The sequence below is a fragment of the Aspergillus ibericus genome, assembly GCF_003184845.1.
Source record: "Aspergillus ibericus CBS 121593 unplaced genomic scaffold BO80scaffold_75, whole genome shotgun sequence".
Classification (NCBI taxonomy): Eukaryota; Fungi; Ascomycota; class Eurotiomycetes; order Eurotiales; family Aspergillaceae; genus Aspergillus; species Aspergillus ibericus.
Genome location: NW_020292173.1, coordinates 20,388 through 45,654, shown reverse-complemented (window position 1 = coordinate 45,654; position 25,267 = coordinate 20,388). Strand labels below are relative to the sequence as shown.

Genomic DNA, 25,267 nt, shown 5'->3' with positions numbered 1-25,267 from the left:
CTGAGAAACCCCCACGGTTCTTCAGACTGGCAATGGAAATTATCTTGACTAGTGGAAAGGCTTAAACACAGTAAGCAATGGACCATTAAAACTATTGTTCATTAAATGAATACTGTGTAGGTTTGAGGCTCACTCTATTAAAGTCTAATATTCATGTCGATTTCTATGATAAGCATAGAATATCTAACAACTTTCTGAAACAGAATTTACAAGTTAGACCACTAGTTCATCAGGCTATCCAATGCTAACACGAATAGTGCACCCGTCTTTGTTTCGAATGACCGAGTATAACCGTTCGCCTATCGCTCCATATATCCTTTGCTCAGCTTGGTTGTTTCCGACCATCGTGAGACATTAAGCCACCGAAAGCTTAGCATAGGTACTCTCAACCGCACATGGCTTCATCACGCTGGCTCATGCGAGAAGCACACCCAATAGAGTTGTATGGAAAAGACAAACGTATATTCTTGACAGTTGCTGTCGTACAACTATGAGATACCTCGGTTCATGCACCGTGTGGTGGGAACGATCGGTGAAACCATCAGAACGGCGGCATGACGCATCCCAAGCTGCAGAGTGCGCGTACAACTTTCATGGCAAGACCGGCCCTTCGTATATGTACGATAGGCTCAAGGCAGACAAGTACCACGGCCCAAGCTATGCAGTAGGCCTTATTGCTTTTTCACCGGAGCAGATACCCACCCAATTGCTTTGCCTTGCGGAGGCACGTCCATGTTATGATGTTCCAAGTCCACCTGTTAAAGCCAAAATCGGTCAATTTCCGAGATGTCCGTGAAGTTTTACTGGAATTTGAGTGGCTAGGGTCTGCACATTATGTGGCAGCCTGGCCAAGCCATGATCGCAAGCCAAACTATCTAGATCGACCCCGTCGATCTGCGGTGCCTACGGCCGAATACATGACCGAGCGGTGATGGTCCTGCAGGACAGTAGGCTGAACTTTCTACTCCGTAGGCGTATCAGAGTATCCAGCCCGATAAAATATCTGACGGATCATTGCGACTCCCCATTCGTTAAGCCGCCATCCTTGAAGTTCGGTTTTATCTCGATTGTCTCGCCTGAGGCATCGAATTCCGGATTGGGGTAACGGAGTCACCAGACCGGAACACGAGGGACTTCCTTCGTCCGTCTTCCCACTTACCTTTTTGTCTCTCATTCCCCACCAATTCATACCAAGGACTTTTTACAGAAATACCGCAGATCAGGTATTCCATCGCTTGTAAAGAACAGAACTCGTCTTTCAGCTCGTGCGAAGCATGATCGGCAGTACACGGTCGGGGGAGGGAGATGACCCTCAGCTCTGATGTCTTAAAAAGCTGCTGTTCACAAGGTACAGGGATCTCGTCCCCGTCACAGTGGATGACAGTTTTCCCTGATGGTTCCACAACCCAGCTTCCCATGGGTGTGCCTTACGAGGTTGCAGGGATAGCCTCTGTCAACCAAGCGGCAGCTCCCGCCCAACCTAAGTAAGTGCGTGGAATACCAAAGAAACCGTGCATTAAAGTGCAGAACCTGACACCTGACGGCAGCACGGCTCAACTGGCATTGGCTCAATACTGTGGGACTGGAGATACTTTCGGCCTTTTGCAGACTTACCGTCGGTCAACCCCCAATAGCACCGGGTCTACGGAGTATATCAGGAGAGTTGATGGGTGAGGGGAAGATCTGGTCGTCATGCAGATGGCGCTAATATGGTCCAGGGTAGGAAGCTTTAGGGTGGTCGACGGTTCCCCTTAGGCTCGGTCACTGTTACTCTTCTGAGTCCTATCATCCACAGGCCCCGCTTGGGATGTGACGAGGATAGGCTCGTCGACAGTCATAATGGGGTAGACTCTGAAAGGTTTCTGATACAATAGGCTATGTCACGGTGTAACCAACCCGCAGCGGTCGTACTCCGGCCGAGACTATCTACGGAGGACCTGGTGGGCAAGAGCCAGGGCATCCCTTGCGGAGGTCTGAGAGCGAGACAGTGCTGAGATATCGCTGATCGGCGGGACCCATCGTCTATTGGGTAATTCGTCCTCCAGCTTATGGGCACTAGTGGCGATTAGCGAATGCAGTGCCCTTCCTGCAGTCGATCTCATGCGCGTTCCGTAAAAGGGGTCAATCAGGACTACGCGGGCTGACCGCGGTTGCTGTCCGACGACCACTCGATCTGGTTCGCAATTGGACGTTCTCGAGTCTCGACCCCTGGATTGGATTGACACACTGCGTGTCGCTGGCTAGCTGCCCCATAACCCAGCCTGCGTTTGCGTTCCAGCGTCCACCCACCGTGCCCGACGGCAAGTGGATCCAACCTCCAGGTCGCTCGGTCGCTTAACTGTAAAAGCCTCGGAATTGCAATTTAGTACTTCCGGACGGTGGTTCCCCTCGAGGGCAGGGCGCATAAGCGAGCCATGATTGGTGATGGCTGATAAAATCCACGATAAACATTGCACACACGCACATTCCGAACATTTGGATTTACTGGTTCACCAATCATAACCCGGCCACACCGCACTAGACGCATGCTTCAGCCTTTTAGGGCCGGCTAGTTTGGCTCACACCTTGGAGTGACAGGTCCGACACGCTTTTTCCTCGTGAATTACACCCCATGGAATCCGGGAGTGTGCGGAGGCAGGGGCCCATTCCAGGAATGGACAGGATCTGTACAGAGTAGGGCATGCTATATTATGTATGCTGCCGCCCTTGACGACTACCCTTGCCTGCTCCCATCCAAGAGCTGCCAGAGGAAGGCCATCCGTGAGTTTACAACAACCACCATGGCCTACTCAGCGGCTTTTGACGTCCTCTTCAGGCGGGATCTTCTCGTATGTAGCATCCCAGCCGAATACCTCCCGTCTTCCCAACATGCTAACACTCTACTGGTCAGAACCCCGCAAATGACCCTAATATTGGTTCCTCACGGGGCAACGCGTCTTCGACGACGTCGGACGCGATATCAGATCTAGGGCTTGGTGGCGGCTCAACTTCCCTTTCTGCATTGCTGACCACACTGATACCGGCGCTGGTGATCGCGGCATTTTGGTTCGGCTTGTTTTTGATCTGCCGGCGAACACAACTGCGGTGGTACGCACCGCGAACTCACCTGCCATGCTGGCATCAGCAGTATGTTGTCTTCAATCCTTTTGCCCAGAAGCAGTCGCTAAGGGGTGTGCAGTGAGCGTGCCCCGCAATTACCATCGGGGTTTGTCAATTGGTTCGGCCAGTTCCTGAAGATATCCGACGCCCAGGTTCTACGTCATTCTTCTATGGACGGGTATCTTTTTCTTCGATTTCTCCGAGTGCTCGCTGCCACTTGCTTTACTGGTTGCGTCATAACGTGGCCTATCCTGCTGCCTATCCATGCCACTGGTGGCGCAGGAAACACCCAATTAGACGCTCTGAGTTTCAGCAATGTCAAAAACCCGAAACGTTACTATGCCCACGCGATTATTGCGATTGTGTATTTCAGTAAGATAAGCCCAGCGGTAACGAGAGCAGCGCTAACATCTGCGACAGCCTTTGTGTTCTTCGTGGTAACCCGTGAGAGCATTTTCTATGCGAACCTACGCCAGGCGTATTTCAACTCCCCGGCCTATGCGGAACGTATTTCCTCCCGGACCGTCTTGTTCATGTCAGTGCCGGACGAGTATAAGAATGAGAAAACACTACGACAGGTATTCGGAGACAACATCCGGCGAGTCTGGATTACTTCCGACTGCAAGGAGCTGGACAAGAAGGTGATGGAGAGAGCAAAGCTCGCGTATAAATTGGAGCATGCTGAGACGAAATTGATCCGGGCGGCAAACAAGACACGGCTGAAGGCAATCAAGAAAGGGATTATTACTTCGAAGCCGTGTCTGGATTCGGACAGTTGTGAAGAGTGTCAATCGAATACCTCTACGTCTTATCATGGGATTCGCAGGCCAACTCATCGGATCAAGTTCTTCGGCAGAAAGGTCGACACGATCCGCTGGCTTCGCGCTGAGCTGGCCAAAGTCATTGAGGAGATCCAAATGATGCAGAAAAAGCACCGAAACGGGGAGATGAAAAATCTGACCGCAGTCTTCATCGAGTTCGGCACCCAAAAAGATGCGCAGGTTGCTATCCAGACCGTGTCCCACCACCAGCCACTGCACATGACTCCCCGATACATTGGGATCTCACCGAATGAAGTCGTCTGGTCTGCCTTGAACCTGAGCTGGTGGCAGCGGATCGCGCGTCGATTTCTGGTTCAAGGTGGCCTTGCTGCCCTCGTTATTTTCTGGTCCATTCCGTCCGCTATGGTTGGCACGATCTCAAACATCACCTACCTCACCAGCATGATTCCCTTCTTGGGTTTCATCAATAAGCTCCCTTCCGTCATCTTGGGTCTTATCTCTGGGCTTCTTCCTTCTGCCGCCCTTGCTATGCTAATGTCTTTGGTTCCAATCATTTGCCGAGGTATGTGTCCCAACTAAGATGAATTCTGGCGTCTAATCATGATATGTAGCCTGTGCTAGATGCTCCGGTATACCTTCAACAGCCCGCGTCGAGCTTTTCACCCAGAGTGCACACTTTTGCTTCCAGGTCGTGCAAGTGTTTCTCGTCACGACTTTGACGTCGGCAGCATCGGCTGCGACTGCTCAAATTATCAAGGACCCTCTATCAGCCAAGGATCTCCTCGCTGAGAACCTGCCGAAAGCGACCAACTTCTACATCTCATACTTTCTGCTGCAGGGTCTGACAATGAGCTCCATGGCGGTTGTGCAAGTTGCTGGAGCGGTCGTCTTTAAATTTATCACGACCTTCTTTGACCGTACACCACGACGACTGTACCAGAGATGGGCTGCGCTTAGTGGTGTCGGTTGGGGCAATGTCTTCCCCGTCTTCACCAACATGGGTGTTATCGGTACGCTAGCCACTGCCTTCGTTTACCTCGTTGCTAACATGAGCTTGGTAGCAATTACGTATTCGTGCATTGCGCCTCTGATCCTGGGATTCGCATTCATCGGCCTTTACCTTGTGTACCAAGCATACCGGTACAACTTTCTGTTTGTGTACGATCTCCGCATCGATACCCGAGGCCTGGTCTACCCGCGCGCACTCCAGCATCTTTTGACCGGCCTCTACCTCGCCGATATCTGCCTGATCGGTCTCTTCGCCATCAAAGGAGCCGTCGGCCCGCTTATCATCATGGCCCTGTTTCTGATCCTAACTATTCTGGCCCATATATCTCTCAACGATGCCTTGGAGCCGCTGTACTCCTTCCTTCCGCGCAACCTCGACGTCGAAGAAGAATCCCAACAGGCTAAAGCGGAGGCCGACGCTATGAACCCGCGCCTAGTCGGCAAATGGGAGGCGGCCTGGAAATGGTTCCACCCCAACCTATACCGAGACTACGCGGCATTGCGCGGGAAAGTTCCTCGCGACCACGTGGAGATTCGATACAGCGAGGAGGAAAGAAACAATGCCTACTTCGAGCCATGCATCTCCGAACGGACCCCGACGATCTGGATTCCGCGAGATAAATGGGGATTCAGTCAGCAAGAGGTGCTCGACACGGATCCTTGCATCCCGATTACAGACGAGGGCGCTCATCTGAACGAGAAGAACCGGATCGTCTGGGACAAGTATGATCCGAAGCTACCACTCTGGGAGCTGAAGATTCTGTATTAGTGTTGGTTTACGATTAACGATGTAATGCCAGATTGACCTCGGCTCAGCTATCACTGGTCGGTAATATAATGATATCTTAGTCTTCCAAATAAGGACCATCTATCCCACAAATCATCTACTCCATTCCTCTCTAAGTAACAAACCAAACTCCCAAAACCAATCCCACCAAAAGCAAACCCAATCCCAGAGTAGATCCGCTCCAGGCTCCCACAATACCTCCTATAACCAACCCAACCCAACCCATCTCAATAACCCCAGCCACCCGACCCGTTAAACTTTCATAGATCGTGCCCGACGATCTAGCACTACCTACCTACCTATCTACTTATCTAGTATCTATCTACCGGCAGGCTGTATCTAGCATCTATCATATCCCAAACCTAATCCCCAGCCCCAAACTCAATGACAAAAAGCCACCCACCTTCCTTCCCGTCCCGAACCGACTGAGTCTAGATTCAGCTATTCATCCCTTACAGGGTGCAGAAGCGTCGAACTTTAATTTCTAGACATTCATTATAATGGTGGGGTATTGTTAAATGACAGAAGTACGGAGTGGTGGGAGGAGGGAGGTTGGGTGGGTGGGTTAATACAGACTGGACTGATCTGACACAACCTCAATTAATTTGGTGTAACCGTTATTGCATGTCTTAGTCTATTGGGATGGGATAGGGAGGATAGGGGGGAGTGTGCACTGCATAACTGGGCTTAACACTCTTAGTACTCTACGGAGCCTAAACCGAAGGATAGAAATGAGAATGAAAACCACATATGGGGTTTTGGCTTAGCGGTCATTTGTCAGGAATAGGAATGAATGGGGGGTAATGTCCGATTACAATGACGGAGGGAGGTAGTCTCTTTTGATGGTGATTTTTTACCATAGCGCTTGTCTTCCAAAGTGGGATCTGCCTTGGGGTTTAAGGGGGGGGGGAGGGGATCATATTGGTTCGATGGTCGGTAAATGGTAGGTAGGATTTGCACGCTCGTAATAAATGAAGTGGTCGAGGAGTATTATATTACAGCTTATCATATTCAGAATATGATTCCTTACTATTGCACAATGTTCACACCTGGACATCGTTGGCGATGGTAGCCGTGGAAGGTACAGGAAACGAGTCTGAGACTTTAGTGTCTTTGTATTCGTCCAGTTTCACAGGTGGTTTTAAACTGGATATGACGATCTCCGCTATGGCTGGTCACCGTAGAGTCGCTGTGATCGTTATTGCTGAACTTAAGACTCGCGTCGATTGTAGAGTGCTGCTTGAGGGGAGATGAAAGAGGTGCCATTCGGCGCCTAAGAGATAAGGCTAGGCTTAAGCATAAGGCCAGTTCAATGTCCCGATATAGAATATTAAGCATCATACCGCGCTCACGGAATGGGATGCAGTGCACAGATATCATGGCAAGGCGATATTATTACCAAAGTTGACTATATTGCCAAGCAAAATGACTGTATTTCTACCGGAATAAATAGACAATCGAAAGCAAAAATAAACCTCCCAAAGCCGACACGGCCTCCATATTGCACTCGTAATGATCGTCGTAGGGCATGATAGACATTAAATCCGCCTGCTTGCATGGCGGCTGGATAGAATACATAAAGTCGTGTACATCGTCCGTCATCACTGAGAACCGGGCTCATGAGAATCCGAAAGGACGCTCACATGACAACGCAATCCTTGCTCCGCTCTCGGACACGTTCCGAGGGTCCCGTGGAAATGGGCATTCCGGGAGGCCGTCTTCCGAGCTGGGTCCTCTGGTATTGAGACGCATTAGGTATGTCGGGGAAGTTGGGACTTCGCTGCGGGGACGGGTATACTGGAGTCCTAGCGGCCTGCTCATATGAAGGAGGGGCTTCGTCGTCATCGGCTGGCCGGACAGTAGGTAGCTGCGATTGCGAATATCGGCCAGGACGCTGGCTTTGCCTTGACGAGCGATTGCCTGATACGGCTGTGGCGTACGAGCCGTTACTGCTGTGCACGGCGCTGGATGAACGGTTACGAGAATAGGTTGTCCCGGACGCAAGCCCAGAAGGGGGGTGAGAGATCGAGGCTCGCTGAGACGGATTCCTGTTGTTCGCTGCATTTTCTCGCTGCTCTTCTTCCTGGTACTGTAGAGCGAGTGCATAGGCATAATCTGCATCTGCTTGCTCCTGAGGAGTCATGGCGCTGTTACGTTGTGTCTCAGAAGTGTGGTCCGAATTGCTCGATGTTCGTGGGCCAGATGGGTCCGAGTGTTGGGGTGCATTGTGGCTGACAGGACGAAAGTCTCCGGAATAGAAACCGGCTTCAGATCCGTTAACATCGACGAGTCTCTCCCAAACAACTTCTGCATGGCTCGAGTAACCCGCATCAGTGACCAGTGTGAAGAGTCGACAAAGCTGTGGATGTTTGTACAGCGTCGAGAAATGATCGTTGCGGAAAAGGATCGAGAATGACCCGGGTTGTAACTTTGTCGCCAAATGCTCTAGGCCAAAGGCGCTCAGCTGAGTTGCATTGTCGAAATTCGTAAATTTCTGGATGGTCTGAATATCGTCCATCACGAGTTCCTCCTGCGGAGTCAACGAGTTGCCTCGCATGACGGTGTCTTCCAGGTCTTGTTTCCGGAAAGGAAGTAACTGGATATCCTCGTGATACTGGGCCGTGCGGGCCAATGCTGCATCGGCTTCCGTAGATGGCGCGGCGACCCAGCCGTGAATTAATGGCACCCCAAATGTACCATAAAGACGAATATCCTCGGTTTCTAAGAATGTACCCAGCGCATCATTCGACTCCTGTATGGTTTAGCCCATTGTAGATGACATGTGACAGGGTTCTTACCAAAGTGAGTCGTGGATTGACGTTCATCCCAGTATGCAGCATGGTCAAGAAACGACTGAGGGCTTCAATATCTGGAAGTTCGTCATCCGGCCCCAAACGCGTCGTGAGTTCGTCAAACAATGCCTCAATCAACAACCCTAGAGAGATTTGCTCCCGAGTTTGCAAGGCTTTTACAATGGGCGATTGCGAGTCGTGGCTTGCGGAACGTAGCACCAAAGCATTGACCAATGCCAACAGAGGACAGGGTCCGTTTTTGTTCTGCACAAGGACCGGCGATTCACGTAACGTTCTGGAGCTGTCCATCCAGTTCACGTGCCGGATCGAATAGGTCTCAGACCGCTGCTCTTGCTGCCGCTTTGCCTCGGCTTCTGAGATCGGTCCACTCCAGGCCGACTTTGGGACTACACCGGATCCTGCGACCTTGGAGCGGTCGGGCAAGGGCGGAGCTTCAACAAGTTTCTCTTGCTGGGGGTCAACCGGAGGGTCCATCGGCGGTTCGTACTCATACCCCTGAGGGACTTCCTTGAGGCCAGGCTCGGGTGGCGGATTGGTCGCTTCATCGAATTCGATCAGAACATGAGACGAGCCCGTTGTATTGCTAGATAGAGTCACTGGGGTACTCATGCTTCTCGCCGGAGATTGCCTGCCATCGTCATGCAATTGCGTAGGCTGCAGATAGGTCTGTTGAGTCGCATACGGCGCGGCCGGGGCGTTCGCAGAGCTGTATTGATTGTCGGGCGATAGACCAGGATATTGTTGATTCGGGTCATGAGATCCGTACGGCTGCGCAGGTATGCCCGGTGGCATGGAGGCTGTCTGCTCCCCGACCCACGGTGACTCTGCCTCGGGTTGATCAAAGAGCGATAAGCGCGCTGTCATCGGGATGTAGCCCTCGTCTAAGTAGGTCAGCTCTGCTCAGAAGGGGACTCAGACAGGTATACCTTGCCCCAGACGGACACTGGCCCCATCCTGAGACTGGAACGACTCTCCATATGATGCGCGAGCATTTCTATCTTCCCATGGGTTCGGCTCGGGCGACCTGGGTTTCAGAAACGGGTTGTTCGACTGTAGCTGAACCGGTGACTGCCCTGTGTAATCACGGTCGGGCTGCCGACCATCAGGCCTCTCATGAGCGCCAGGGACCGAAATGGACGGAACTTGATTCGTATCACTCGCCATCTCCCCACTCGGCGCGCGATGCTCGACTGCTGCCTGGGGAGACTCGTGATCCAACCCAAACCTCGCTGTCAGTTCGTCGGCCCAAGGATTCGACCCGTCACCAGCGGAAGTTCGGATCGGCGACCTCTGTGCTTGTTCTAATGGCATCAGGTCAAAAGCCGGTGAGGTGTTAAGGTCAGGGGAGAAGACCGATTCCTCGGAGGCAACCCGGTGAGGTTGGGGAGAGCTTTGAGCCCGTCGCGGGCGAGTCAGGCGCTTGGGCGATGAGGATGACAGAGATTTGGAAGTGGGCGAGAGTTTGGAGTTGGGAAAACGGGACCCTGCGCGGTCATTCCCTTGGGTGAGGCTATGAAGGCGTGGCGGAGCTCGCTTTCGCAGGACCATGAGGCGGACTCTTAGCGTAGGCCTGGGGCGGCCGAGCTCACGGGTGAATCAATGAAACGTTGGACAAGCTTGGGGGCCAATGAGGCGCGGGGGTGACGCCAGTCAGGAAAGCTAGACCGACGGAGCCCTCTGTCAATAGGTAAGATGGCCCAGTCCGATTATCTGACGCATGAATAGGCGCCAAAGTGTGCAGCGTGGTTGAATGGATGTATACGTAACCAGGACTGGCTCGAAGGGGCAGGGAGGCAAGGATTAGCCAGTATACGCGAGAAGCAGAGCGGCAGCCAAAGCCATGCCTTTTGCAGCGTTGAGGTTGGTTGATCGGGCTAGGGGAGAACTAGAATTGAAGAGGAACAAATACGAAAATGACAACAATCGCGGGTATGACCGTGATGGTCACAGGCACCCGGATTCCCTGACTGACGGAATGATGGATGCAGCGATGGATGGATCATCCGTGGATTGGCGGTGGAGCGCCGCCGTCCCGCCATTACCGTTATTACACCATTTCTTTCACCGAGACCGCAATCTGGCTGCCTGGCAACGGTATGGTAAGGTTATAGCCCCGCTGGCACGGCCACTGTCTCCGCGCGAGACACCGCCACAGCCATCGTGACGTCGACGGTTCGGCAGGCGGCAGAATAATGATCCGGACACTCCCGTATCATTACATAATCTATCATTATCGCCAGCTTCGCGGTCCGTGCGCTATCGCAGAAAAAAGTAAACCGAGATCGAGCAGGAGCAGCTGTTGGTGGGTACGTTGGCTTGATTTACCTCCTTGCGTGCCATGCGCTAGTCGCTCCCTTCTTCTTTCCGAAGTCATCCGTCCAAATGCATTCCTACGTGCGACCAAATCAATTCGTGGCCTTCAGGCTCCCGTCCGAGGCGACGAGGATCCAGAAGGTCGTTCCTAATACGTATGGACCCATTCGCCGTTACTGCTCGGGGCCTTGCATGGTGCTAACGACGTGGCTAGATCTATCTCTTTGGGAAAATACGGCACCTTCCCCGCCAACCAAATCATCGGCCGTCCGTTCTACCTGACCTTTGAAATCCACGAGACCCCGGGTGAAGCCGACAGCACATACCTCCGCATTGTATCCGCGGCGGAACTTCACGCGGAATCACTTATCACCGAGGGCGAAGGCGATGGCGACGATGTCGAGCTCAATGAAGACGGCACGCCGGTGCGGTCGAATCGCGAAACCATCGATGATCGATCGACGCAAAAGCTAACGCTGGAGGAGATTCTGGCGCTGAAGAAAGAGAGTACGGGAGCTGGCAAGGACATCATCGCGAAGCTGCTGGAGTCGCATCAGGCTTTGGACCAGAAGACGGCATTCTCCCTCGCTAAATACAAGCTGCGCAAGGAGAAGAAATATATGAAACGGTTCACAGTCATCCCATTAGATGTGAGCCTCCTGGCCAATTACATGCTGGAGGATAAGGATGCGGCGAGAACGATGGAATTGCGCGATGAGTTGATCGGGCTGATCGGGTGCTGGGGCAATGTGCACCACGGGGGCAGTACTTCCTTTGATGAGACTGTGACAGAGAGACCCAACGGGCGCTATCTCGTTGTCGATGACACGGGCGGTCTCGTCATCGCAGCCTTGGCTGAACGGATGGGCATCCTTTACCCCCACGACGGCGACTACGATGAGGAACAGCAAGATGCCATTGAGAGGCCAGCTGTGGCGGAAGGCGATGAGGCCGAGAAGCCCCAGGACGGAGAGGGGCAATCCTCTGATACTCCCCGTCGGCCTCGTCGGCCACACATGTCCGCTTCCGGAAACACCATCACCCTTCTCCACGCCAACAAGCAACCGAACCTCAGTCTTTTGAAATACTTTGGCTACGACCAAGACAGCCCGAGCGAGTCCCACCCCCTTTACACGAACCTGAAGACTGTTTCCTTCATGCAGCTTCTGGACCCCAATGCCGACAACATCTATGCCGAGGAGCCCCCTGTCGTACCCGAGGAGGAGCTGGCTACATACAAGCCCAGCAAGCGCAGTTCATATCACCGGAAACGCGGACGCTGGATGCGCGTCCGCAAGGTCGTGGACGATGCTCGGTCCGGTGGGTTTGATGGTCTGGTCATCGCTTCTTTGATGAATCCGAGCAGCATCATGAAGCACGCGGTCCCGCTCGTGGCCGGCTCTGGTCCAGTCGTTATCTACTCCCCGACCGTGGAACCGTTGACGGAGGTGATGGACTTGTATTCTACGGCCCGGAAGAACGCATATATCGCGCGCAAACGAGAATTGCAGGAGCGGAAGGAGCAGCAGCCCGAGGACCAAAATGAAGAGGGCGCAAAGACGTACCCCGAACTGGAGGAGGAGTTCACCCTGGATCCCACGATGTTGCTCGCGCCGACGCTGCAGACCTCGCGGGTGCGTGCCTGGCAGGTGCTTCCTGGACGCACGCATCCGCTCATGTCGGGACGTGGTGGTGCCGAGGGGTACATCTTCCACGGAATCCGGGTTCTCCCTACGCAGGAGATCATCGAGGCTGCTGGTAACCCGGGCCGGAAGAGGAGAAAGATTGCAAAGCCGACGGAGACTGAAACGCCGACCGCTAGCGGCATCGATATTGAGATGACGTCGTGATTATTCCCTACATTATTACCCGTGTAACATAGCACTTGGCCATTGGCAGCCACGACGATACGAGATCCGCCGCTGCAAGCGAGGAACACGATAGACTTGTCTATCACAGGATGATACCACTGATCTCAGTCAAAACGCTTCATGTTGAAATATACAGAGTAGCAGAACTAGGCTGACGTTCATACGCTGAGTGTACGCCGAGAGCAACAAAACAATCTATCCTAGAAGCTCTTTCCCATGAACTTTCTCTTTGCGAAACTAAGCCACCACTGTAATCATTAGCGGGGCCCGGCTACCGGAGGCCACACGTACCTTGGAAGGCCCAACACCACCGGGGTATAATCTAGCAAGCAACCGAATAGCAATCTCCTGTCTGACCTGGGAGAGGTATCTACCGGAATTAGCACCAATGCATTGCCACACCGGAAATACCTACTGTCTCAACGTCTCGGCATCCTGGCGATCACGGGGGGGTTCGAAGGCCTGGTTCAAAGGGAAGGCCACGTCACCGGGAATGGCGAAGTGGTCGAGCGCGACATTGATGAGAGCCTGCACCATGTAGCTGTTAGCCCAGCCAATCCAGTAACACACCTCCGGGTATAATACCTTCTCGGCCTCACGGGAGGTCATGGAGGGCTTGACCTTGCCCAAACACTCGCTGATGAAGAGGGTACCGTAGATGAGCATGCGGTCGGCGGGGCCATTGATCTCGAAGTTACGGAACAGGACATTGGCGCGGAATAGGGAGAGGATCTCATCGACGCAATCGTAGGACTCGCTATCGGCGGGCACTTCAATGTCGGCGGTGGGAGGGAGCGGGGGGAGAGTGTATGCGGGGCCACGCGTGCGGGTGCGGAGGGGAAGGACGGGGAAGTTGCCTGCAGGCGTTAGTTGAGGTTGAAGTAATTCAGTGGTTGCGGTGGGATGTCGGCATGGAGGGGCGCATCGGCGTACCGATTACGGGGACGTCCCGGTCCTCGAGGAAGATGGAGTGGTATGCCTATACATATTAGAAATATGCTGAAGCCGAGGTGGAATACTGACAGGCATTGTAAAGTGGAATACTGGTTGTCCTCAGAGCCGGTCTAGAGGATAAGGAGGGGAGGAGACGGAGCTGCCAGCGGGAGCATGTCATCACCCGCTGCCTGTCGCTGGGGAGATTTTCCGGCCCGAACCTCTTTACGCGCGACGCGTCTGGCTACATCGATATCCGTTCTACACATTCATTGTTAGACTGGCACAGCATGTCCGACTACGAAGATTCTATGGACGTGGACGCCCCGTCTAGGGCGATCCAATTCAGCTCCGACAATACGAGTGGAAAGGCAAAGAGAGTGGCTGCGGATTTGCCAGTGGAAGCTCTGGACAATCTTCCTTGGTGGGTTTATCCATTGATGTTTTGACTCTATCTAACAGTTTAGGGTCGAGAAATACCGTCCCAACACTCTCGACGATGTCTCCGGTCACCAGGACATTCTCGCGACGATCAACAAATTCGTCGATGCCAATGTAAGCGCCCACGCACTGCGATATATCCATGCTAATTGTACAGCGCCTACCACATCTCCTTCTCTACGGGCCTCCGGGAACGGGAAAAACCTCCACAATTCTTGCGCTCGCACGGCGGATATACGGGAACAAGAACATGCGACAGATGGTGTTGGAGTTGAACGCCAGTGACGACCGTGGTATCGATGTTGTTCGCGAACAGATCAAGACGTTTGCCAGTATGTGAATCCCTCGTACTGAAACCATGCTTACTGGATTAGGCACGAAACAAATCTTCTCCATGGCCCCTTCGTCTGGGAGCTCCCTCGCATCTTACAAATTGATTGTGCTTGATGAAGCCGACGCCATGACGGCCACCGCACAGATGGCCCTGCGTCGAATCATGGAGAAATACACCGCCAACACACGATTCTGCATCATCGCCAACTACACACACAAGCTGTCACCAGCGCTACTGTCCCGATGTACCCGGTTCCGGTTCAGTCCGTTGAAGGAGCAGGATATCCGGGTGTTAGTGGACCAAGTGGTGGAAAAGGAGCAGGTGAACATCCAGCCCGAGGCAGTGGACAGTCTAGTCCGATTGAGCAAGGGTGATATGCGTCGTGCGTTGAACGTCCTACAAGCGTGCCACGCGAGCAGCATACCACTCCCGATGAAGAATGCCCCGAAGGATGAGCCCCGGGCGGAGGCGGAGGTGATCACGAACGAGACGATTTACGACTGCATTGCGGCGCCGCATCCGTCGGACATTGAAGAGATCATGACGACGTTGTTGTCCACGAGTGATGTGACGTCGTGTCTGAACACGGTGAATACGCTCAAGGCGAACAAGGGTCTGGCCCTGGCGGATATTCTGTCGGCATTGGGCGAACAGCTGCAACGGCTGGAGGTACCGGCGCAGACACGAGTGACCTGGTTGGAGGGATTGGCGGAGATTGAGTGGCGGTTGTCGGGGGGAGGATCGGAGACGGTGCAAACGGGAGGATTGGTGGGAGTGGTACGGAATGGGTGTGAGTTGATGGGATAATCAAATAGTAATAGACAATACCATATACCAGCTGATCCGATACAGAGTATACTCTAACTATCATAGCTGTCCACGGAGGTACTCGATGCCCTAAGAACTCCGCCGAGCTCGGCGGAGAGCTTAACTAGCAATCACCCGGCTGAATAATACCAGCGAGCTAGCTGTAACCACAGCTCCGTAGCTACGGAGTATAGCTTCATCCGAAGGATTAATCCCGAGACATCAGATGATTCCACCGAGCTTCCACCGAGATGACAAATTATACGATTAGCAACTGCTTCAATACCATCATCATAGTGCAGATCAGAAATGAGAGAAGTATATAAGTGAGCTTCGCCTACCGTAGATGTATCCCAAGCATCGGCTCCAGTATTTGCTATCTATAGTTCACAACACCACCACCACAATCATCACTACCATCACCACCACCACAACACCACCCAACACCAAAATGTCCGACCCATCCACCACAACCAACATCCTCATCACCGGGGTCAACCGCGGTACCCCCTCCCTCCCCATTCCCCCCAACCCATCCCTAACCCAAACATACTAAAAAAAAAAACAGGAATCGGCCTCTCCCTCCTCCAAACCCTCCTCCTCCGCCCCAACCACACCATAATCGGCACTGTGCGCACCTCTCCCCCCGCCACCTCCCCACTATACACCCTCCCAACGCACCCAACCACAACCCTGCACCTCCTCCCCCTCGAACTCACCACCCCGAATGCCTACACCACCCTTCACACCACCCTCACCACAACCCTCAATATCCCTTACCTGGACACCGTAATCTGCAACGCCGGAATCTGTCCCCCCGAAGGAACTCCCTATACCGTGCCCATCTCCGATATCAGCGCGGCATTCGAAGTGAATACCCTCGGTCCGATCCGGCTCTTCCAATCCCTGCGGGGGTTATTGGTGAAGGGAAGTGAGAAAGGACGGGTAGTCAAGTGGGTGAATGTGGGGACTGGGGCGGCGAGTTTGGGTCTGTTTGGGGTTACGAGGGTTGGGTGGAATACGGCGTATGGGGTTTCGAAGGTTGGGGTGAATTGGGTTACTTTGTGAGTTTATTCCCTTTGGCTTTTTGGGGGGAGGAGGTTGGCTAATGGGGAATAGGGCTATGCATGATGAGGAACCGTGGTTGGTGACCTTTGTGGTGCATCCGGGGTGAGTTTCTCCTTCTTCTTCTCCTTCTTCTTCTTCTGTTCTTGTTATGTTTGGTTGTACTTGTGGGGAGGGGGAGGGGGGGGGGGGAGGATATGGCTAATGGATGGATAGGCTGGTACAAACGGAAATGGGTAATCGAGGGGCGAGAAGAATTGGCATGGAGGAGGCGCCGAATACCCTGGAGGAGTCTGCTACTAAGACTTTGGCTGTGGTGAGTGAATGTCGCTGAGGGGAGGAATATGCATGCTGACTTGGTGTAGATTGACAAGGCGACGCGTGAGGAGACGTCCGGCAAGTTTATTAATGTTATTGATGGGACGGAGTTGCCGTGGTGATGCTGTCTTTCATGGATAGTTGATTGATGTGATGTATCTGTGTACTCAGATACTCAGGAGAAGCTAGAGTATACATTGTGTTACTTGGATTCGATTGTGTTAGTCTGATATGTTTGTTGCACTGATGTATAATTGAACAGTACTGGAAGCAGCTCAATTGGAATTGAACGTAAAGGCATCACCACTCAACTAGCTACCTGATCAGGCACCTGCCAGCCATCTGCTCCTCTCTTCTCAAACAACTCCTCAATCCCCTCCAAGCTCCGTCCCTTGGTCTCCGGCATCACCACACACACCGCCACCGCCACCAAGGTCGAAAATCCATACAGAAAGTATGGCCCCGACGGGGACCGATGCAGAAACAGCGGTGCTGTCAGGGTGACGATGAAATTGACAATCCAGTTGGCCAGCAGTTCCACCGCACATACCTTGGCTCGCAGCCGCGTGGGAATAATCTCCGAGGCGTAGATTTTGCCGACCTATTTCATTAGCATCGTCTGATGAGAAGAGAATATACTTACGACGGCCCATGACCAGGAAAAGTTGGCCACGAAGATAAAAATGAGGACAACTACCGCCCACTGCGCCGAGTGGGATTCCAAGATCACTTCCTCTTTGGTGATATGTCCGTATCGAGCATACAACGAGCCGATGACAATGAAACAGATGGCCATCGCGGCACCCCCCGTAATCAATGGCTTGCGACGTCCCCATCGATCCACCCAGATCTGGGCAGGAATGGTAAACACCAGCATCACGATACCAATGATTCCGGAGGAGAGGAACGATGCTTTGGTAGAGGTGAAGCCAGCCTGTTGGAAGAGAATGGGCGCATAGTATAAAACCACGTCGATCTGTATTATCAGCTCATGTACGGTGCATTAACTAGGAAGAAATAATTCAAAATGCGGGGGGGCATACTCCCGTCAACTGCTGAAACGTCATCAAAAACACTCCTAGTGCCGTCCGACTGATATATTTCCGTCCGAAAATCTCCGCCATACTGGCAGTCGCTCGACGAGAGTGCAAACTGTTCTCAATCTCCCGCAGCTCTTCATTCACTGCCGACTCAGGTCGCAGTTTGCGTAAAACCACACGGGCATCCTCGATGCGTCCGACCTGGACCAGCCACCTCGGCGAGAACGGCATCAGAAGCATCACGACCGACAGCACTGCTGCCATAGCCGCCTGGATGATAAACGGCACCCGCCATGCCATACTACCAGGAAGGTACTGGGTACCGTATGTGATAAAGTATCCCGCCATGATTCCAATCACCACGTACAGCTGCAGCGAGCAAGCCACCACGCCCCGCACATTCGCCGGAGCGATCTCGACCAGGTACACGGTCGTCACGGAAATGGCCTGGCCCATGCCGACACCGGTGATCAGCCGGGCGACGATCAGACTAGCGAAATTGGGCGAGCACGCGGAGAGGATGGTCCCCACCAGCGACAGCAGGCTGCTGATGAGGATGCCGTACTTTCGTGACAGACGGTCCGAGACATGGCCGCTGACCAGAGACGACGCGGACGAGGAGAGCAGGATACAGGCGACATAGACACCCTGCTGCATCGAGGATAACCGGCCGATGGAGGACTCAAACTGGTGCATCTGGGTGATCGGGCCGATCGAGCCTGAATGATGAGCATACGGAAGACAACCGCTGGAATGACTCACCAGTGTCCAGGCCGTACAACAGCCCAGCCAGGGACACATGCCCGGCAATGAGAAAAACCTTTCCCTTGGAGGAGACCATCGGATCGATTGGAGTATGAAGAGAATCGGAAGATGCTGAAGGCGAAGCGATTCGAACAGACCTCTTTAGCAGGCTTGACCCCTCCCTGAGGTAGCATCGCTCGGACAGCGCAGAGATCGACACTCATCTTTGTTCGAACATATCGACTGGTCTCGCCTTACCCTGGTTACACCATCTCCTCTGATAGGCCGCGGCTGCAATATAATGCATGCAACAGCGGAAGGACGGTGTGAAGCGGTGGGATCAGCGCCCAGCGAGGTGGGATCACTGTTGGATTTAGATTGCGCCCTCAGCCCGGGGAATACCAGCCGTGGATGGGAGCAATGGACTACCAATCACTCTAGGTTGGAGCCTGGCTAGGGTTACATTCCGCCGCGTGTTTTGACGCTGACACCGATCCCTGCGCCTCCATATTAGCCAAGCCAGAACTAACGGTGCCCATCCCGGAGGCAGGCCTGATCTCACCCCACAGACATTCCATCACAGCCAGTCTATGGGCCACGGGCATAATCACATTGTAACACCGTATCCGGGTGCAACCAACACCTCGTGATTCGTGCACCTGCGTCTCACCATGTTCCGTGCCGAGTCGATATAGCCTCATGGTCTTACTCATCTCGGCCATTAAAGTACATACAGGGATACTTGCAGATGATCGTCTACTCATGTAGGAACCGGAGTCACTCATTGGCACGCCTGACAGCCAATGCAAGAGCTGCATTGAGGTACGCAAGCAGTATGCGATGTTGCATCAACAAATTGGACTGACGATGAGCCATCACCCCGCACGGTGAATCGCGCCTTGCCATTGACTGTATAGGGTTTGCCACGGACTTTCTAGCCATGCTGTTGCTGACGAGAGCCCTGCTCGGGCTGAGAGGAATTGAACCCCAGAATTCACCGGAGGAACTTATTTAAGGGCCGCAGCCTGCTTGATCGGATACCAACAACTCAACCTCAATCAAGAAAAGACAGGGTCAAGTCTTACGATGGATATCAAAAGATGCGGTCTGGGGCCTCAAGGTGGGTCATCTCATTGGTATATTGAGCATTGAATAACCTGTCTAGTCCCCACCTTTCATGCTCCATCTGCCGTCGATGCGATCCGTGACTCCGTTTATACCACTGGAGTAGCATTCGTTGAAGGTTGTGACGAAGACTCCTTGGTCACTCTGGCAAACCAGCTGGGACAAGTCGTCAGACCACGGAATGAGAAGACTCCTGGTAGTGGGATCAGCAACATTCGGTTCGCATCGAACTTGGTCGGGAAAGGCTATAGCTCAGAAGGTCAGTCATAGCATCGATGACAAGACGGGTGCTGACCAGCCAGAGCTATTCTTCCACACCGATCGCAGCGGCTGGGATCAGCCTCCACGGATTCTGATGTCTACTCTCCGTAGCCAATCGGAGGCTGGAGGCGAATCACTACTGGTGGACGGCCGAAAGGTCCTCGAGACGCTGAGGCAGCAGGAAAAAGCTCTCTATGACCTTTTCACAAACCCAAAGCACACCAGTTTCCGTGCTGACGACGGAACGTTTGTGCCACGGGCAATGCTCGACGAGCAAACTGGTATCTTTCGCTTTCAGTTCGACGATGGCATTCAGATGTCGGCATCCATGGTTGTTGCCTTTGCCAAACTGCGAGACATGATCTATGAGAATGCGTATTTTGTATCGTTGCAGCCGGGTCAGGGATACATTCTGGATAATCACCGATATCTGCATGGCCGGGCCTCTTTTACAGGCTCGCGGGAGCTGCTCCGTGTCCTTGTCAGCCCGTCCATCCCAGGGTCGGAGAAGGTGATGCTGTTTGACATCGATGGCACTCTCTGCCGGTCCGAGGCGCTCAGCATTGACGCGTATTATTCCTGCGTCAGTGATATCGTGGGCAAGGACATTACTCATGCAAACACTCCAGTGAATCTGCACGGGCGAACCGACCTTGGCTTACTGCATGATATCCTCGATTATCACCAAGTGCCCGAAAAGGCTCTGGTCGTGGAGAAGTTCCTTCGCCTTCACCCGCAGTACCTTGAGCAGTCCTTGTCCAAAGGCCTACCATCAGTGGTATGCCCCGGTGCAATGGAGGCCTTGGCCTGGCTGGTAAGATACAAAGAGAGTCTGAGCCATCCGAAGCTCCACATCGGCTTAATCACAGGCAACTCGCGTCCGAATGCGCTGCTCAAACTCCGCGGAGCGGGCATCGACACCAGTATCTTCGACCTCGAGATTTCTTCGTTTGGGGACAGCCATCATAATCGACTGTCGCTGTTTCAAGAATCCCTCACCAAGTTGCAGACCCGTCTGGGCCCTCATATCCGCGCAAGTGATATGTTGGTCGTCGGAGACACCCCTTTGGACGTGGAATGCGCAAAGCAGGCGGGCTGTTCGGTCGTGGCGGTGGCAACCGGAAACTATAAGGTGGAGGAGCTGGCCTCACTGCAGCCCAACTTCTGCTGCAGCCAGTTGATGGAAACCAAGGAATACCTGCAGATGGCTTTTTGAGGGGGCAAGTCTGTTCACAGCTCGATCAGGCGCACAGTTCATGGAGGATAGTATCAGATGACCAGAATGAATTTTTAAAGCTTTGCCAGATGGTGTATGCCATCCGAAGTAGTCTGAGTACTTTTATCGAACTGGTTTAGCTCTGTTTCCAGCTTCTATCTGGCTGCGTTCCGATTCTAATGTCGAGCCAACGATTCCCTCAATCTCCCCGGCCACAGAGCCTGCTAGAACACCCACGCCCACGATCCCACCATCACTGGCCTCTCGCAGGAAGACGCTCTTTCCTTCGCCTTGGGGCCCAGCGCTGAGAATCAACCGGTCAATATGCCGCTGAATCCGGTCTTTGTAATGTGGATAGTGCTGGATGACACCACCAGACACGGCCACCACCAGTTCCTCGGGGCCTTTTTGCCATCCGGGTATTGCTCCAAGGTTCGGTACTGTATGCTCTGTTGTTGCAACCTCTTCTTGACTCGAGTTGCCTGGAATGTCAAGGACTGTCGTGTTTTGGAATTCAATTTCGCGGGTACATGCGAGAAGTCCAACTGTCGCGGCAGCAACCAAAGCAGCCGATCGCTCTTGGACTGCAGCTGCTATGGAACGAATGTGACCGGCAAACTCAGGAGTCCAAATCCAGTCACTGGAGGCTGGCGACGGCAGCTGATTTGACAAAGCAACCGCTAGACGTTCATCCGAGGTGCTGGAGGCCACCACCAGGGAGAGAAACTCAGTCGAGAGAGAGTACCCCTCTACCAGCTTCACTGGCAATGAAGACCGGGGGATCTTCTTCACTTTATGGAACCAATCATAGCTGATGATCCGAACGAGCTCGCCAATATACCGACCACCAACCATGTACTCGAGCGGCTGGAACCCTGGCCGGTTGGAATGCTCTTCCAGTTCAGAATCCCACTTATTCACGATGCCGAGCCCCTCCAGCGGTCCGGTGGCCCCGCGGAGCGTCCATTCAGTCGAGACAACGGTTTCCACCGCTTCCGGCTGTTTCTCTCGGATATGAGCCGTTTTGGATTCTTGCAGATCAGCCAGTTTCATCGGGATCGCCGAATTGCAGCCCGCGCCTACGATCAGCCCCATGACGACCCGAGTGTTGGGTAGAGCCCGGATCGAATACGCCAGAGACGCCAGTGTCGCGACCGTATCATTGGTCATGACGGTGATTTTCAACTTGGGCAGACAATATGTCTTGCGTCGCTTGGCTGGCATATCACTGGAATTCTGACCTGAGCGTCGGGTATGGCACTCATACCCGTCCAGCAACGCCTGATGAAGATTCAGCGAAGAGCTCAAAGCGAAGCCCTTTCCGGTCGGCATCAGAATGGCCTCGTTGAGAAACTTCTGCCTGATACCAGTTAGTCCAGTCCGACGCAGAGAAGAGGAGGCAGCACTTGGTCGGAAAGCAAAAAGAAATGCCCATGATCAGCTCCGCGGGGGAGTCCCCCTTGGCGTTGGCAAGATCATCAGCAATAACTTCAGCGATACAGTCGCCGATCCAAGCAAACAGGGACTGGGCCTGATCGCGGCGCAGACGCTCTTCGATGGGCCACGCCTTCTCGAGCGTACGTCTCACATGTGGTTGTCTGCCCAGAGGTGGGTGACCCAGCAGGTCGATAAAGGCCACGCGGAGATACGACAGGCCGAGATAGACGGCCAGATAACGTCCGGTTTCATGGCCGGTGGGCAACCGCGTGATGGCGGTGGGGAAGAACTGCTCCGACGAGCTGGCGGCCAGCTCGCGGTAGGTGTGGGAGAACTGATGCGAGAGTCGGTAGAGCGTCTGGTGGTCGATACTCAGTGGGTGCAGGAAGTCCTGGAGATTTGCATCCGGCTTCACCATGCTGGCGGTGGTTGCTCACGGACAAGAGCGATTAGCAATAGATAGTAGTCATGGTTGTTGGGCAACCAAGGGCGGCGGCGGCCGGGAGTTCCGCCGGGAATTCCACCGCGCGTCGCGGTGGCACCCGAGGTCGTGGCCATACCAGCCTGCGAAAAGTTATACAAGGTGGCCTTCTCTGCCTTTATAACATCTGCAATGGGTTGGTGTAATCTTCCTACAATCGATGCGAAAATATGCAAGGTACAAGAAGACCGGATTAACCAGCTCTTTACACTCACCCTGGCAGGGAAATCTATAAATGCCTTTCCGATCTACTCGCTCGAGATAAATACCTTTTCACTAGCGGGAGGTTGTATACCTTAATGTCCCGGAACCCGTCGTTCTTCATGCTCCAAGTCACCTTCTGAAGGCATTCGGCGCTCCAGGGGGCAGGCAGGTGAAGAATTGATGTCGGGGGATGTTTTGCAAACATCTGTTGAAACAAGATCTCAGTAAGCATGCCAGGGAATAGGTGGCCAGCGAGCTCACGGAAACTGCAGTAATCCCCCCAGGACCTTTGGTTGCGACAACTAGTCGCCATGCACACATCTATCAGACATTTTCGTCAGAGGAGGTTGAAACCCAGGCTGGAAGAAAAGGTTGGGGTCAGGAAAGGAAAGCAAAAGTATCTCACGACTGGCGCAGTAGTCACTGTCGCTCCATCTCCCATCTCGACAATTATTTTCCGTGCAACGATCTTGTAGACAGCATTACATCAGAACACACATTCTTGACACTTGGAATCAATGTGTCAGGTGGTTATTACGCTTTGTACAGAAGTTGTTAGGCGTAAAGCCGAGGCATCCATCTGCCTTGCACTTTGTTCTGCCGGGAATATAGACAAGACTCATCGTTTCAATAACCAGAGAGAGACGTGATGAAGTGTGTTTCTGTGGACAAGATAGAACAGGGACAACACCTTGTGGGGAGGGGGAAAACGGGGTAGAGGGCCATTATATACACATAAGGATACCCGTGCAAACGGTCCAGTCATCCTATGAACGGGGTTCGGGCTCCAGTGGCATGGCAGCCTAACGTATATCCAATGAATGCACCATTCATCTCGTTTTCAGTCTCAGCCTTCTCCCATCCTTCCGAGGGTTGCCTCCGCCCACTTTCAGCCTGATCTAGATTGCATTACAGGCAACCAGATCCATGCCGCAGTAGCCGATTATTGTCCATGATATGCAATCTGAGGGTTCATGGCCCGATCGAAAGCTTCTATCAGAGCTAGTGGCCTGAAGGAGTCCTGTTTCAGGTTCAACCAAGTCCACCCGTCTAAGACGCTGCCATGTCTTCTTATCAAGCCTGCCGCACACCGGATACTGAGGGCCATTGGAGACCAAATGGTAAATTCAGGCCTTGGGACCTGTTTCCATTATTTCCTGATATGACTTGGACCACCAGGCTGAGCCGCTGAGGGGAAACCTGCAGGTCTCCTATCCAGCGAAATCACCCTATCTCCCCAATGATATGCGGGGGGTGTCACATGCTGCGCCCCTTGGAACAATGATATCAGCATAATGTCCAAGTCAGCGCAAGTCTAGACAGAGAAGACTTTGATGTGGCCCGAAGGCAATGCCTCAAAGTGGAAAGTGGTCTCTCAGCGGCCAGCGTGACAGGGTTCTTTCCGGTAGCGCCTCAGCCTCGCAGTTACAGGTCTTATGAAACGCTTGAATTGTTAGTTCCGATTGAGCGGAGACAAGGCGAAAGGAGATGGTATGAATTCAACATTCTCCATCAACGAGAGTATCTCTCCAGGATATCCTGATATATTATTGTTTGAACACGTCATGTACCTGCGTTTTAACGGCACGCCTCGCACAGAGGTTCCTTCTTGATCGATCGATCTCATCCAACAAAGTACGTTCCACGAGTGTGGGTGCATGCATGATCCGGGGTCGGGATGTTGTTTGCTTTATGTCCACGGGATCACGAGAATACAGTCCTCTCAGGTATCGTTAGTCATTAGAATTTTCGAAAAATAGCCTAGTCGCTATCGACAGATAGATCCATTGCTCATGGAAAGGAGACATTGAATATGAAAGCGTCGGGTATCATATGATTGTCCGGGATATGTACAAACCACAGCAACCACTTCGGGTCATCTCCGCGGATTAGTCGCAGGAGTTGGGGGTCCTTTCGCATGGGATGGCCCTCAACCCACCCTGCTTGCACTCTCAAGCCTTCAAGGCCTCGGCCGGCCGAATGCTGCGGAGATAGGTTCCGCAGCGCTTAGACCTTGCGCTAGTCACGGCGTGCTCGGATTTCGCCATGATTGGTGTCTTCAAGGATCAGAGGCAGATATCATTCGTTAAATACATGAACCATCCAGTACTAGTACTTAATACTTCTCGCTTCCATGGCCTTGTGACCTTTCTCTCATTGGTTCGGATAGCTTACATCTTACCCCGAC

General features: G+C 53.1%; 10 protein-coding genes across 10 annotated transcripts; 5 read left to right on the top strand and 5 right to left on the bottom strand.

Moving 5' to 3' along the window:
• Positions 1–2,780: 2,780 nt before the first annotated feature.
• BO80DRAFT_450219 (putative DUF221 domain protein) lies at positions 2,781–5,658 on the top strand (the record flags this gene model as incomplete). The annotated part of the gene is made up of 6 exons (XM_025721797.1): positions 2,781–2,828; positions 2,891–3,126; positions 3,179–3,471; positions 3,520–4,443; positions 4,493–4,891; positions 4,943–5,658. 6 exons carry the CDS (start codon positions 2,781–2,783, stop codon positions 5,656–5,658), a joined length of 2,616 nt encoding a protein of 871 aa, XP_025569750.1.
• Positions 5,659–7,074: 1,416 nt separating this feature from the next.
• BO80DRAFT_429893 (uncharacterized protein) lies at positions 7,075–10,457 on the bottom strand. Its single transcript, XM_025720580.1, has 3 exons — positions 9,416–10,457; positions 8,475–9,370; positions 7,075–8,428 (listed from the first exon to the last, which is right to left on the bottom strand). Exons 1-3 carry the CDS (start codon positions 10,035–10,037, stop codon positions 7,316–7,318), a joined length of 2,631 nt encoding a protein of 876 aa, XP_025569749.1. The 5' UTR covers positions 10,038–10,457; the 3' UTR covers positions 7,075–7,315.
• A 307-nt stretch (positions 10,458–10,764) lies between these two features.
• Positions 10,765–12,892, top strand: trm6 (tRNA 1-methyladenosine methyltransferase subunit GCD10). The gene is made up of 2 exons (XM_025718291.1): positions 10,765–10,957; positions 11,017–12,892. The coding sequence occupies exons 1-2, from the start codon at positions 10,872–10,874 to the stop codon at positions 12,650–12,652; spliced, it is 1,722 nt and encodes a 573-aa protein (XP_025569748.1). The 5' UTR covers positions 10,765–10,871; the 3' UTR covers positions 12,653–12,892.
• Positions 12,874–13,702, bottom strand: BO80DRAFT_497743 (actin-related protein 2/3 complex subunit 3; the record flags this gene model as incomplete). Its single annotated transcript, XM_025724097.1, has 6 exons — positions 12,874–12,921; positions 12,965–13,043; positions 13,089–13,201; positions 13,259–13,530; positions 13,607–13,652; positions 13,697–13,702. The coding sequence occupies 6 exons, from the start codon at positions 13,700–13,702 to the stop codon at positions 12,874–12,876; spliced, it is 564 nt and encodes a 187-aa protein (XP_025569747.1).
• A 144-nt stretch (positions 13,703–13,846) lies between these two features.
• On the top strand, positions 13,847–15,221 carry BO80DRAFT_429891 (replication factor C subunit 3). Its single transcript, XM_025720579.1, has 4 exons — positions 13,847–14,030; positions 14,074–14,161; positions 14,205–14,379; positions 14,422–15,221. The coding sequence occupies exons 1-4, from the start codon at positions 13,897–13,899 to the stop codon at positions 15,186–15,188; spliced, it is 1,164 nt and encodes a 387-aa protein (XP_025569746.1). The 5' UTR covers positions 13,847–13,896; the 3' UTR covers positions 15,189–15,221.
• Positions 15,222–15,507: 286 nt separating this feature from the next.
• BO80DRAFT_429890 (NAD(P)-binding protein) lies at positions 15,508–16,947 on the top strand. Its single transcript, XM_025720578.1, has 5 exons — positions 15,508–15,691; positions 15,757–16,252; positions 16,308–16,358; positions 16,470–16,569; positions 16,619–16,947. The coding sequence occupies exons 1-5, from the start codon at positions 15,640–15,642 to the stop codon at positions 16,691–16,693; spliced, it is 774 nt and encodes a 257-aa protein (XP_025569745.1). The 5' UTR covers positions 15,508–15,639; the 3' UTR covers positions 16,694–16,947.
• On the bottom strand, positions 16,879–18,935 carry BO80DRAFT_418955 (sugar porter family MFS transporter; the record flags this gene model as incomplete). The annotated part of the gene is made up of 5 exons (XM_025718290.1): positions 18,918–18,935; positions 18,374–18,852; positions 17,615–18,330; positions 17,215–17,547; positions 16,879–17,172 (listed from the first exon to the last, which is right to left on the bottom strand). Exons 2-5 carry the CDS (start codon positions 18,450–18,452, stop codon positions 16,879–16,881), a joined length of 1,422 nt encoding a protein of 473 aa, XP_025569744.1. The 5' UTR covers positions 18,453–18,852; positions 18,918–18,935.
• Positions 18,936–19,766: 831 nt separating this feature from the next.
• On the top strand, positions 19,767–21,076 carry BO80DRAFT_429887 (haloacid dehalogenase-like hydrolase). The gene has a single exon (XM_025720577.1). It carries the CDS (start codon positions 19,836–19,838, stop codon positions 20,955–20,957), a length of 1,122 nt encoding a protein of 373 aa, XP_025569743.1. The 5' UTR covers positions 19,767–19,835; the 3' UTR covers positions 20,958–21,076.
• On the bottom strand, positions 21,019–22,914 carry BO80DRAFT_263408 (hexokinase family protein). Its single transcript, XM_025714766.1, has 2 exons — positions 22,364–22,914; positions 21,019–22,317 (listed from the first exon to the last, which is right to left on the bottom strand). The coding sequence occupies exons 1-2, from the start codon at positions 22,810–22,812 to the stop codon at positions 21,081–21,083; spliced, it is 1,686 nt and encodes a 561-aa protein (XP_025569742.1). The 5' UTR covers positions 22,813–22,914; the 3' UTR covers positions 21,019–21,080.
• On the bottom strand, positions 22,915–23,772 carry BO80DRAFT_263407 (uncharacterized protein). The gene is made up of 5 exons (XM_025714765.1): positions 23,618–23,772; positions 23,486–23,548; positions 23,341–23,400; positions 23,091–23,284; positions 22,915–23,002 (listed from the first exon to the last, which is right to left on the bottom strand). Exons 1-4 carry the CDS (start codon positions 23,657–23,659, stop codon positions 23,105–23,107), a joined length of 345 nt encoding a protein of 114 aa, XP_025569741.1. The 5' UTR covers positions 23,660–23,772; the 3' UTR covers positions 22,915–23,002; positions 23,091–23,104.
• Between the last annotated feature and the right edge of the window lie 1,495 nt (positions 23,773–25,267).